General features: G+C 50.3%; 1 protein-coding gene across 2 annotated transcripts in view; it reads left to right on the top strand.

Moving 5' to 3' along the window:
• The window catches only part of Akap1 (A-kinase anchoring protein 1), a 32,290-nt gene that overhangs the window by 13,727 nt on the left and 4,804 nt on the right, over positions 1-13,759 (top strand). For both annotated transcript variants that reach the window (XM_028772375.1, XM_028772376.1), the window contains exons 2-6: positions 3,651-5,250; positions 7,954-8,087; positions 9,416-9,542; positions 10,087-10,214; positions 12,146-12,323. In XM_028772375.1, coding sequence (XP_028628208.1) covers positions 3,678-5,250; positions 7,954-8,087; positions 9,416-9,542; positions 10,087-10,214; positions 12,146-12,323 — 2,140 coding nt within the window. In that variant the 5' untranslated portion in view covers positions 3,651-3,677. The remainder of the gene's footprint in view (positions 1-3,650; positions 5,251-7,953; positions 8,088-9,415; positions 9,543-10,086; positions 10,215-12,145; positions 12,324-13,759) is intronic.

The raw sequence follows: 13,759 nt of genomic DNA, 5'->3' as shown, positions 1-13,759 counted from the left end.
GCATCTATTCCTGGGCAAATGGACCTGCTAAAAATACGCAGGCAGGAGCTTAATTCCAGCAGATTCAAAATAGCTGAGTGTCCTCCTCACCAGCCTAGGGCAGGGCTGTGAAGCATCCTTGTGGGCGGCTTTCCCTGATCTCAGGCAGCTTGCTTCTTCTGTAGGGCAGAAACTGATTTTGGAACAGTTTCCAGTTAGCTTCTGGGTGTAGAGTGTGGAGGCCTTTGGGACCTGTAGTGTTCAATCCACTTACACCTTGGGAATTCAGGTTTAAAAACCAAGTGCTTAGGACAAAGAGCAACTAACAAGCTTTGCTAGGGGATGGAGGTAGTGGGAAGTCTTGTGAGAATGAAGGAGTGTGTGTGTGTGTGTGTGTGTATAGGTTCATGTAGGTTCATGCACAGCAGGTTGGTGCATCATCTGTCACCTCTTAATGACCTGTCAGACCATTTAAATGGGGGGAAGGGTAGGGGGAGTGACCACTTACTAATCCCCAAGAAGGCTGTTTGGCTGACCTGAGACTTCCTGGGGTGAGGAAGAGGTGGGCTGTTTGTGTCCTTGATTGGTAGGAAGTGGAGTGGGGTGGAGGGGCAATATTTGCCTCAGAGAGCCCCCTGTGGTAGCCTCCTGGCACCAGATACTCTTATGACCAGATACCCAGATGACACAGCTAGGCTTGGTGAGTTGCATTCAAGTCCTTTGTGTGTGTGGCTGCTGATCCCAGGGGCTGCACTGGGTAGAGAATAGCTGCTTCCTCTAATCTCACCCATTGTCTTGGAAGCAGGGGACAAACAAATCCTGCCCTCTACAGGGCTGTTGGGGGAACTCCCTCACACACGTCTTGGCTTTGCCTGGAAATAGCCCTGGAGAGAGGGGCTTTGTCTTGAGCCGCTCACCTGCCTCAGCAGTGGGTCTCTGTGGACTGTAGAGTAGTGGGCACTGTGAATCTCTTCTAGGTTCCTTGTGTTGGTTGGTCCTGGGTTAGCAGTGTTCATCACCACCTAGGAGGCCGGCCGGTTGGCACAAGAGAGGAAGTATGTCTAGGAAATGTCACCACCACTGTTTCCTTCTTCAACTGAAGAAGTCGCTACAACAGACTGATTTGCACTGGGTAGGGTTGACACTTGGAGCCTCAGTCTCTGGGAAACAAATCAGCAGGGAAGCTTAGGTGGCAGTGCTGGTGATAAGCCAGTATGCTGAGAGTGGCAGGAAGCTGCTGGGTCTGAGCATTGTGTCTGAGCCAGGAGTGGGAAGTGGTGGGAGGAGGGCATTGGTTTGGTTGGCCTGGGGCTTGGGACATTGTGGATTGGCCAGGTGCTGGACTAAGGCAGACTGAAGGGCATGCTGTTGGGTCACTCGTTATTGCAGTGTAGCAGGCTTCAGGGATTTGGGGAGATAGAGATGATCTGTAACTGTGGTAGAGGGTGGGACTGTGGCTATCAGTTTACTTTCAAAGGGCAGAACTCCTCACAGCTGGACTGGAAGCCATTTTCGTCTTAGGTACCAAGCTGTCCATCATACACATGGCTGTGGTCGTGGCCCTAGCAACATAGAAGGGATAGCTGCTCTCTGTTGGAGAGATTGTGGTTTTTTGGTTTGTTTTATTTTTTTATTATTTTTATCTTTTTGTCTACCCCATTCCATCAACTGAGACCAGAGAACCTCTAGAACTCTCTAGGAATCACAAATTTGAGTCCTGCTAAGGAAGGGATTTCCTAGTTAGTAAGGAGTCAGACAGAAATTTATGACCACTTCCTGTAATCTTTTGCCTGCTGGGCAATGCATTCTCGACTCTAGGCTATGGGTTCCCGCCCTGTTTCAAGCATGCAGACTTACTCCTTAACAGTCTTAAGTTGCTTTTATTCTTTTCTATGAATGGCACTGAGCACGGACCCAGTGACCCTCATTAATTTTGTTGCTGTGTGTAGGATGCTGCAGATCAGAGGTTCTCAAGCCTGACTGAATATTGGGATCACCTGGGTTTAAAACAACCAAGCCAGGTGTTGATTCTTGCTTCTTGAATTCTGATTTGATTGATTTGGTGCTACCTTGGCCTTGGGTTTTGGAAAGCCTCCTCGGCATCTGGGTGTGGTGGTTCACACACTTATAACCCAGTGGCAATCACAGTATTTGAAAGTCTGAAGCAAGAGAACTTAAAAGTCCAAGGCCAGCCTGAGCTGCCAATAAAACAAAATAAATCTTCCTCAGTGAGGGGGCCGGTGAGATGGCTCAGTGGTTAGGAGCACTTGCTGCTCTAGTGCCACAAGTCCAGTTCCAAGGGAACTGATGCCTCCTTCAGACCTCCGAGGGTATCAGATATGCATACTACATCTATTCAGGCAAAACAAAAAATAAAATAAATCTTTAAAAAAAAGCTTCCTCAGTGATCTATGTAGATCCAAGTTAGAAAACTACGCCTGTAAGAATCTTCTGTGTATAGATAGACTAAAAGTCCACACTAGTGATGAGTTCATATTTGACTATGCAAAGCCAGTTTGCGGAAACTGCCCTTTTCCTCCAGCCGAGGGCTTAGTCCAAGTCAAATCTTCCCCATGCGGCTTGTTTTCTTCACTACAGTCATTTCTGGCAGTGCACAATATCTGTAACGCTAGTACAGTCTCAGCATGCTGATTCTACAGTGTATTTACCAGTTATTGCTCTGAAAAAGGCTAATTCCAATTTTGTTTCAAACCATAACCTTGGTGGGGGTTTTTAAGCCTTTGCCTAGGCACAGTTATTTTTGTTTTTTTTTGGAATTGCCGGATCATAGGGTATGCATAAGATTTCCTGGGCTGTTACTCTGAAAGGGTAGCATGGAACTCCCCCTTCCTGACTCATCACATCTTCCCTGATGGGCTAGTCAACGGGCAAGTAGGGTGGCAGCCAGGCTCCCACTCCTCAGCTGCAAGGGCTTTCTGGAGTGACCTCCTCCATGCTCCTGTCATCCCGTTCATTTTGGGGTAGCTAGGTCTCTCCTAGTCTCAGGATTCCTCTTAACTGTAGTGTTCTAAAGGTTTCCTGGGGATCTTGTTAAAGAACCAGTGTGATTCAGTGGGGCTGCACTTGTAGCAGGTACTGGGGTGTGAGCAGCAGCTGTGGTCTGTAGACCACCCTTGGAGAAGAAGCAGGAGTCCAACAGCAGAGTTCCTGACTTTGCTGAACCCTAGAACCAGCCAGGGAGTGCTGAGGTATTGTGACTCTCTGCAACCATGTAATGTACATGCGCACATGTAACGTACCATGTCAGTGTACAGTTCCTGTACCCCCAAGTTGGTTTTGTTTGTACCGTTTTTGGAACAGAATCTTGCTATGTAGCCCTGGCTGGTCTGGAACCCACTCTGCAGACCAGGCTTACCATGACTTTATAGATCCACCCACCTCTGCCTCCCACCTGCTGGGATTAAAGGGGCGGATCTCCATGCCCAGCCTACTACACTCTTTTTTTTTTTTTTTTCTCGAGACAGAGTTTCTCTGTGTAGCTCTGGCTGTCCTGGAACTCACTCTGTAGACCAGGCTGGCCTCGAACTCAGAAATCCACCTGCCTCTCCCTCCCAAGTGCTGGGATTAAAGGCGTGCGCCACCACTGCCCGGCTTCTACTACACTCTTAATGACTTCTGTAATACCTCCTTTTCTCTCCTTACTTTCCTAGGTGTAGCTGCTTCACATCGCCTCCAAGATGGCAATCCAGTTTCGTTCACTCTTCCCCTTGGCGTTGCCTGGAATGCTAGCACTCCTTGGTTGGTGGTGGTTTTTCTCTCGTAAAAAAGATCGGCTCAGCAGCAATGGTAAGCAGGTGGAGACACTGAAGGTTGGCCCTGCCATCAAGGACCGACTGCCCAGTGAAGAGGCCTGTCCTGGAGTCCTGTCTGTGGCCCCTAGTGTCACACAGCCTCCTGGAAAGGTAGAGCAGCGCTCGGTGGACAAGCCTTCTATAGAGCCCCCAGCCTTGCCAAGGACTCGTCAAGTACGCCGAAGATCAGAGTCCTCAGGCAACCTCCCCAGCATTGCGGACACAAGGTCGCAGCCAGGACCGTGCAGAGATGAGAACTCAAAAGTGGAACTCTCCCTGATGGGGGACGAAGCCAAATCTATTCCTCTTGGATGTCCGCTTCTCCCAAAGGATGCATCCTTCCCCTACGAAGCAGTGGAAGGGTGTAAGCAAGAGTCTGCACTGGGCAGAACTCCTGGAAGAGGCTGGCTAAGCCAGTATGCAGCCTCTGGAGAGAAAGTGAGAGAGACAGGTGGGACAGAGGGGACTGGAGATGCTGTGTTGGGGGAAAATGTACCTGAGGAAGGCCTGTTGTCCCAGGAGTGTGTCTCAAAAGTGGAGAAGAGTGAGTTTCCAATCTTGGCCCCCGGGGGAGGTGGGGGAGAGGAGGTGAGCAGTGGCCCCCTACAGGTAGCTGAGCTTTTAAAGAAGGAAGAATATATTGTTGGGAAGTTGTCAAGTAGCTTTGTGGAGCCAGTTCACTCAGAACTGGTTAAGGATGAGGATGCGTTGGTACCCCAGGTCAGAGGTAGCAATACTTCGGACAGAGACCTGGCTAGAGAACTGGACAAAGACGAGACCTTGCCTGAAAATGACCAGATTGAGCAGGCTGCCTTCCAGATCATCTCCAAGGTGATCTTGGAAGCGACTGAAGAGATGCGGGCCGCCACAGTGGGCAAGACTGTGGCACAAGTGCATCTAACTTCAGCCACTCAGCCTCGGGGGCAGGAAGAGAGCTGTGTCCCAGCCAGCCAGGAAACTGGCTTGGGACAAGACACCCCAGATCCTGCTTCCACTGGAACAGCTGCCACTGCCAGCCCTTCAGCAGAAGCCCTGCCACCAAAGACCTATGTAAGCTGTCTCAGCAGCCCTCTGTCAGGGCCCACCAAGGACCAGAAGCCAAAGAACTCTGCACACCACATCTCCTTGGCTCCCTGCCCACCACCAGTTACCCCTCAGAGGCAGTCTCTGGATGGGGCAAGTAACCCAAGAGGTGATGACGCCTTTGTCACCTGTATGGCCAACAACAGCCAGAGTGTCCTTTCAGTTACCTCCTTGGGGCAGTGCTCAGATCCTGTCAGTACTTCGGGGCTTGAAGACTCTAGCACAGAGACCATCTCAAGCTCCGGAGACAAAGCTATCTCCCCACCACTGCCAGTCATTACTGAACCCTTCAGCAACGGGGTGCTAAAGGAGGAGCTGTCAGACTTAGGGACCGAGGATGGATGGACCATGGATACAGAAGCAGATCACTCAGGAGGTAGGAAGGTCTTGGCTGCTTTCTTGGTGAATCTGGGAGGGCTCCCATTATTTGCTAGGCAGAAAGCTACTGGCCACCCTTCCCTTCTGCCACTTGTGCAATGAAATGATGCTTCCCATCTCTGTGTTATCCAGCCACCCGCACAGTTGGATCCCCAGAAGTCAGGTGACCATATGAGACCCTCAGGCTATGAGAGTTGTCTATGGGTTCACTAGCCAGGGAACCTCCCCAGACCTTTAGAAGGGACCACGGCTGTTGGGTCCACCAATCAGCCTCAGCCTCAGTGTCTCTTCTCCTTTGGATGCCTGCCCTCGGACGAGCCTTTGGGGCCTCCTTAGTGATCCCTCCCAAGTGCCAGGGATGGGTGAGCATCTCTTAATGGCTGACTTCCTTTACTTATGTGCTTGTTCCGTGTCTCCACCTGCTCTCCTCAGAAGCCCTCGAAGGGTAAGTTCCCCAGGACAGCCGCAGCTTTGAGCGATGGTGGGAGGCTCACGCTGTCCTGGGTTGTTGCTGTGATCGCCTCCTCTGCAGCGCCTCAGCCGTCCTTTTTCTGTGCAGTTGCAGCTCCACCCCAGGAATGAGGGCACTTTGGTAACGGAGGGTGCACTGGGTTTTTCGAGTGCTGACCCCAGCGTAGACAGTTCAGACCGCTAACTTACAGGTCAGCAACTCCTGACCCTGCTTTGCAGCTCCCCAGGGGTATGTTATCTCCCAGTGACTTCCAAGCAGCTCATGGCTTGTTTGTCCTGGAGTGTTCCCAACCAGTTTCATCCAGGAAGCTTGGGCATTTTTCTCCAGTGTTTTACTGTTGTCATTAGAATCTGGGGTGGGGAGGGTATCACACATTGGAGTTTTACATCCAAGATGCTGATGCTTGAGACCGTGATGACTTTAGATACCCACCTTCTGCTCGTTGTAACTGTGGGAGGCCAGATACTGTATTATACATCCTATGTTAGACTGCTAAAAGGCTAAGATAAAAAAACCTGCATCTTAAAATGAGCAAAAAGGAAGATTTTTAAAAACATTTTAAGAATAAAGGAGTTTCTATTTGTCTTATGCCCATTATTGTAATGAATGAGCCCCCTTGGCCTTGTGGCATCTCTGGATGGATTGTGGCAGCTCTGCGGATGCCTGAGGCTTCTGAGCATAGCTCTAGAGAAGAGACTATATATATGCAATAGGTGGGGGGGCAGGGTAGCTCATCAGTCATAGCCTGGGAATAGTGACTGGTGAGCGCTCAGTGGGTGCCAAGCAACACTGTTTTCAGGTTAGCCTTAACCCTGCTGTGTGTGCTTCCCATGAGGTTGCCTTCATTACGGGGGGTGGGGGAGCTGGAAATGTCAATGAATGCAGCCTGGTAAAGGCCTGGTATAGTTTTGAGTTACTCCTAGGAGCCACTGACACGCAGGTATTGGTTAGTCCAGTTCTCTTGGACAGAGGTTAGGGGCTTTGTGGTAGTAAAACCCCCACCAGTCTATTTTGCTTCAAGATGGCTGCCCAAGCTGCTTTCTTGAGTGGGTGGGATCCTCTGCTGTAAGCCTAGTGTTGAGAAAGATCACAGGAGAGAGATCACTTTGGAGGTCTCTTCCTTGCCTAGGGGTAGAGAGTACCATAGTCTTATGTCCAGACAGTACTTGGATTGCTTGGAAAAGAATTATATCCTGAGTTTGAGGAAACCAGGTAGAAAATAGCCTAATTACTTTTACAGGAATGATCTATTTCAGGCCATTGAGTTTGGTATTTCAGCCAGGGCCTGATCTCCTAACTTGCCCTGGATGGTCCCTCGTGCTTATTTGGTGGTCGTCTCCTCCTCCTCTTCCTCCTCCTCTTCCTCCTCCTCTTCCTTCTCTTCTTCCTCCTCCTCTTCCTCCTCTTCTTCCTCTTCCTCCTCCTCTTCTTCCCCCCTCCCTTTTTCTTCCTCTCTTTCTTTGCAATGGTCCTCTTGTCGTGTCCTGAGGAAGAGTTGAATGGCCTAAGTTGGTTCCAGAGTCACATTCTCCACTGTCGTCTTGGAATAATAAGCTTTGGTTTCTCTCACCAAGGGCTGTTTGAACCATCCCATATTCAGAGCTTCACAAGCCAGTCCCAAAGGGGAAGAGAGGAGGCCCACCTGGCTTTGTCCTTACCTGACAGAGATCAGCAGGCCCTCCTTATCAGGCCTGAGAATGGGACCCTCAGAAGGCTATCTTACTGTGATTGCCCACATACCCAAGATCACTCCCTCCCCCAAGCCTGACCTTGGAGACTAGAGATCCTTGGTCTGAGGGGCTGGGACATTTGGAAAAGGGATCAAGGTGATTGTGACAAGAAGGTCAAGGCCTGCTCCTGGAACTGTGTAGATCTGTGAGTCATCTTGTTGGCTCCCCTCCCCGATATACCCTGTATAAGCCCCTCACTGGCTATAGAGTGTCCCTCTTCCTAGCTTACCACGTGTGTGTCTGTCCCAGCAGCTGTGGCTAGGCATGGCTGCCAAATAAGCAAGCAGGACTGTTTAGTGACAGGCTAAAATTAGGTGTATGGGTACCCTAAGCCTCCTTTCATTGGATTTCCTGAGCCTTCTAGTCTGTGGTGTCTGCCAAGCTTGCAGAGGGGTATATGTGTGCAGGGCCTCCCAGTATTGTAAATTTGGGAAGCTGTGATAGTTACGGCTGAGCTGGTGTCTCTCTGTGTGTATATATATCGCTTCCTCCCCTGCAGGTTCTGACGGGAACAGTATGGATTCAGTGGATAGCTGTTGTGGGCTTACCAAGCCTGATAGTCCCCAGAGTGTCCAGGCAGGCTCCAACTCTAAGAAGGTTGATCTCATCATCTGGGAGATTGAGGTACCAAAGGTAAGGGCAGTGACCTTCCTTTAGGCTAGATTCTGTGGGAGCTCAAAGTTCCCTCAACGCCAGGGTCAAAGTATGCCAGCAAATTACATTAGATGAATCAGGCTGGGAAGCTGCAGGCAGACCATCTTCCCTCACTCTTGCTTTGCTGGGTCCCCCAGGCTCCTCTGTGTGGGCTGAATGCTAGCAAATATCAGTCGAAGGAGTGAGTGCCAGAGCCTCCCTCCGCACTGTAAAGTGGACTAGATAGCTGAGCAGAGTGTTGGCTGCAGTATAGTACAGAAAGCCTGCGACAGAAGCAAAGGCAAGCAGGCCAGCCGTGAGTGGCTGTGAGCATGCTCGATCCCTCTCACCTCATACCCTGTGATTGTTAAACAAGCCAAGATTGTGGTGTCTTAATTTACTTATAATCTTTAACAATTTAATTTTTCCTTGCTAGTCTTTGAAAACATTGTTTTAACTGTGTTGTTCATTGTATGAATGTCTGGTGCTTCACCAGTCCCGAGCGCCGGAGTAGTTTCTAGCCCCTTGCTGTCAGAACTTAACAACTTACTAGTGTTTTATCACTGGGGTTCAGAAGTAATTGGCAGCTACTTAATCCCGGAGCACTTGGCTCCTGCTGAGCTGGGGACCAGGCTCAGTCTGACCCTCAGCTGACGCTGGGCTGCTGGCTCCCATGGTACTTTCCTTCCCTAGTGACCTTGTTATCAGTCCTGCCCTCAGTGGTCACAGAGGGCATGGTGAGGCAGGCTCTGGGTGAGTAGGGACCATGTCCCTAGCCACCCTCCAGGGCTGGGGTCATTAAGAATGCTTGCGGAGCTTGTCTCGCGTTGTGCTCAAGTCTGGCGTCTTCTGTTTGCCTTGAACTCTGGTGCACTGGGCACTTGTACATGCTGTTTCTTAGTGTTGAGGTGGGAGCCTTGTGTGTTCTCGGGCTTTCATTGTCCAACCAGCACCTCTGTCTGTGGCCCTAGTGGACTTGGAGGGCAGAGATGTTCAGAATAGAGTCAACCCTTATAGCAGTGGATCGTTCAGAGTGTGTGTGTGTGTGTGTGTGTGTGTGTGTGTGTGTGTGTGTGTGTAGGAGGGATACTGTCCCCTTCAGCTGCTTAGCAGCTGTGTGGTCTTGGGTGGGTTCTGGAGCATGTCCTGGCTTGTTTCTCTTCATGTGTATGATGATAAAATTGTCTGTCCATAGGTACTAAGAGTGAGCATAAGTGCTTAGAATAGTTCTGAAAAGTACATGCTGGCAGTAACAGTGTGAGCTTATCTAAGCCTGGGTAGCGAGGGACTGGGTTCCCGTCACCCTCATCTCTCTCTTTCCCTGGAAGCACTTAGTTGGTCGACTGATTGGCAAGCAAGGACGGTATGTGAGCTTTCTGAAGCAGACGTCTGGTGCCAAGATCTACATCTCCACCCTGCCTTACACACAGAACATCCAGATCTGCCACATAGAAGGTCAGTGCCAGTGCCGCCCTGGGCTTAGTTCCCTTCCCTGAGACGCAAGGCAGTCACATCCTGGTTGCAGCTGTCCATTTGGAAGTTTAGCCTCTAAATAGAAACTGTGGGTTTCTAGGTAGAGGACGTGCTGGGTGTCTTCCCATCAGACATGTCCAGTTCAGGTGCTTTCGGGAGACTCTGCCCCCCTGCACCATGTCTCTGTCTGGCCAGGATAAGGATGGGTGCTTAGTCACAGGGCCAGGGTCCTGGGTTCCAGTGCCTGTCACCCACATTTCCCTCACAGTGCACAGATACCTTCTGGCTGAGTCCACTTGTGCCTTTCCCATCTGCCATCTTCTTTGTGTGTTCAAAGCATGGGTCAGCATGGCAAAGGTACCAAAAAGGAGTGGATTTTAAGTGACTTCATTCCTAAAGCAAAGCCAAGTTTGGCGCCTTAGAAACCCTTGCACGTGAGAATCCCACGGAGGCCTGAGGGTGGGTTTGTGTTTGCTGTCACTTTTCTTTTACCCACAGAGGCTGTGTGCCCTGTCCTTACCTGTAGGCTCTCAGCATCATGTAGACAAAGCTCTGAACTTGATTGGGAAGAAGTTTAAGGAACTGAACCTTACCAATATCTATGCGCCACCGCTGCCTTCGCTGGCACTGCCTTCCCTGCCGATGACGTCTTGGGTGAGCATGCTCTATAAGATCTCAGTTCTTGGCCCTTTCCCTAAACTCATCCCAGTTGAGAGACTCCTGGCAAGTGGGCCAAGCAGGCCAAAGGGTGTGTGCGCTCTCTGCTCTGGCCTCCACTTAGTTCTGCCAGTGTGTTCTCTGAAGACAGGATGGAGTGCTGGTAAGAAACCAGGGCCTCTTGACCCCTTACTTGGAGGATTATACTTTTCTGTCTCCTGGGCATGCTTTTTTTTTCTAGGCTTTTGACTATGAAGGACTGAGCTAGGTGACTGGGTGTGGGGCTTCTGAAATGCTGGGGCTGTACCTAGAGCCACTCACTTCCAGCACCGGAGGCCCGGGTAGGATCTGCCAATAAGGAATTGTGTGAGACAGATGAACTGCTACATTCTTCTAGTCAGCGGGGGTGAATAGCGGCCCTGGCAAAGGACTCCTTCCTCTCCCCTTTCCTCAGGAACTGCCTGGATTTTAGTTGGTAAATGCAGAGTCCCTAGCCTGGAAGCCCAAGAGGTTAGCAGAAGAGAAGGTAATGTCTCCAAAGCGATGAGCAGGCCTGCCTCTGGCCCTCCTTGGGCCTCTTGTTGCTGAGAGTAGAGGCTCAGTTCTGTGGGCCACACACACATACACATACACGTACACACTGCGTTTCAGATGGGCTGAGCAAGCTGCTTCAGGAAAATTGTCTCTTTGGGTTTTGTTGAGGATGGTAGGTGTTTCAGCTCTGTCTTCCCCAACCAGAGACCCTTGTGCTATAGGGGGTGGAGGTAGGGTTCTTTCACTGTGGGCATTAGGGAATGGGGTGGGCCCCACTCCAGGCTTTATTCTGAATTAGAGGTTTTCCCAGAAGGCTTGGCTGTAGCTTCTCTTCTTAAGTAATAGAATAGCTAGTGTGGGTGGTTCCCTTCACTTGTGTTCTGCTTGTTCAGTGGGACTGGGAGGAGACTTCAGGTGCTCAGGGACACAGAAGTCAAAGGATGTTCTTGGCCCATCAGGTTTGAAGGCACAAAACCTTCCTGTGTGCAGAGCCCTGCTTTGTTGCCCATAGCTTAGCGTCAGGGAAAAGTGTGCTGGTGCTAGGGCATGAGGCTTTTAGAAACCTGCTAGGACCTGTTTCACAGCACCTTAGCAGATGAGCACACCTATAGAGCCCACCCCAAAGAGAAGAGAGGCGGAGGCAGAGGCGGATACAATACGATCGATCGATGGGGGAATAAATAGGACACCAGTGTTCTCAGACATGTTGTTCTGAGCAAACTGCCCACTCCCATATTTGCTTTCCTTGACTTACAGACGCATCAAAAGAAGTGGGAAGGGGGCTGGAGAAATGCTTTAGTAGTTAGGAGCACTTGCCTGTCCCTCTAGAGGACCTGGGTTCAATTCCCAACACCCACACAGCAGCTCACAACTGTCTATAACTACAGTTCCAGGGAATCCATGGCAGTGGGATGTGCATGGTGTGCGTGTGCACATGTGTGCACATGTGTAGGCAAAATACCCATACACATAAAATTAAGTCTTTTAAAAAGAAAGGGAACTTAGTGAGCATAAACTAAAAACTCTAACTCAAAAGGAATGAGAGAGAGGGAGGGAGAGAGGGAGGGAGGGAGGGGGATTGATTGATTGATTGATGATTGATTGCATGCTCCGGGAGATGGACCCTTGGCCAGCCTGTGCAAGGGAGTCAGTACTGCATATACAGTTGGCCTCTGGGTGCCTAGTTTGGGCTAGGGGTCCCCTCTCTCTTATCCTGAGGTGAGGCTGCCTCTAGTGGCAGGTCTTGGTATTACAGTACAGCAGCCCACAGACCTGCTATCTGGGTGCCATGTTACAGATGGTTGTGCCAGTTCGTGGACTGGCCCTGGGGCATTGGGACATATCCCAAACATGACAGTAACTGATACAGTGTTGGCTGCCTCTTCCTCCTCTAGCTCATGCTGCCTGATGGTATCACTGTGGAAGTCATCGTGGTCAACCAGGTCAATGCTGGCCACCTATTTGTACAGCAACACACACACCCCACCTTCCACGCACTGCGCAGTCTGGACCAGCAGATGTACCTCTGTTACTCTCAGCCTGGAATCCCCACCTTGCCCACCCCAGTGGAAAGTAAGTGCTACCTGGCGAGTCGGGGAGAGTCCTGGCTCCTGGTCAGGCCAAGGCATGCAGGCAAGGAAGGTTGCCCATGTTACCTTTGATCTAGACCAGAAAAAGACTGTTCGGGACTCCCTTGTGTGACGGCATCCTTATGTTCTTGCATTGTTATGGAATTATACTGGGTTGAGTTTTCTGGCTAGCCAGTGTTAGCTTGTGTTTTGCTGACTGGCCAAAGCAGTAGGATTGGAGTGGTGTTTTGACGAGTGGACTCATAGCTCTGACACTTTGTCTTCTTTTAAATATTTTTCTAAGATTAGATTTATTCATTTTATGTTATGTGTGAATAATTTTGCCTGCATGTATGTATGTGCAGCACATATGTGCTTGGTGCTCAAGGAGGTCAGAAAGGGCTTCATGTTCCCTGGAACTGTAGTTATAGATGGTTGTGAATCACCATGTTGGTACTAGGAATCAAACCCAGGTCTTCCTCAAGAACGACATATGCTCCTAACCACAGAGCCACCTCTCCAGACTGGGCTTTGGGTCTTCTTTTTTTGTTTGTTTGTTTTCTCAAGACAGGGTTTCTCTGTATAGCCCTGGCTGTCCTGGAACTCACTCTGTAGACCAGGCTGGCCTCGAACTCAGAAATCCGCCTGCCTTTGCCTCCCAAGTGCTGGGATTAAAGGCGTGTGCCACCACCACCCGCTGCTTTGTGTCTTCTAAGTGGGGTGATACCAAGTGGTACCCAGGCTCGCCCACCAGGAAGTAGCTATGCTGTCTGTGTCATGTAGGGTAACTTGTCACCTGTGCAGTTGACACATGACAGGTGAGGGACTTGCTCAGGTAGTACTTGAGCAGGGCCCAGAGTGTCACCGGTACCTTTGTTGCTTCTTTTTTTTTTTTTTGGTTTTTCCTTTGTTGCTTCTATCAGTGAGTAGGAACTAAATGCAAAACATTCCTCCCATCTCGTGGGCTTTGCAGTTTTCTGTAGTAGTTCCCCCACCCCTTTTTGGAAGAATGAGGTTTTAGTTTTCATCAGATTCTCCAATGATCTAGCTGGAAGTCAAGCTCAAACCGGAGTGAAAAGGAAGCTAGCTACAGTAGGGCTTTGCTGGATCAGGACCAAGTGTAGTCGGCTACTAGAGATGCTACAGGTGCTGCTGTGAGCCTTACCTGATCCTGCCCAGCTCGGCTGCCTGGGCCACTCTGTACTTCCCGAGGCTAGATGGTGTGAGCTATAGACCTAGGATGCCCTTCTGCTCAGGTCAGAGTTGTTGTGGAGTCGCGTAGACCAGATCCTAGGTGCTGGACCACTGAGCTGGGCAGTGCTTGGTTCTCCCCAGGGACTTTTCCTTAGGCCCAGGGGCTGGGAGGTAATTCAGTGAAATGCTTGTCACAGGAAAGGAAGGAAGGAAGGAAGGAAGGAAGGAAGGAAGGAAGGAAGGAAG

The sequence above is a fragment of the Grammomys surdaster genome, unplaced genomic scaffold (assembly GCF_004785775.1).
Source record: "Grammomys surdaster isolate TR1022 unplaced genomic scaffold, NIH_TR_1.0 213, whole genome shotgun sequence".
Classification (NCBI taxonomy): domain Eukaryota; kingdom Metazoa; phylum Chordata; class Mammalia; order Rodentia; family Muridae; genus Grammomys; species Grammomys surdaster.
This window is presented reverse-complemented; position numbering and strand designations above follow the sequence as displayed.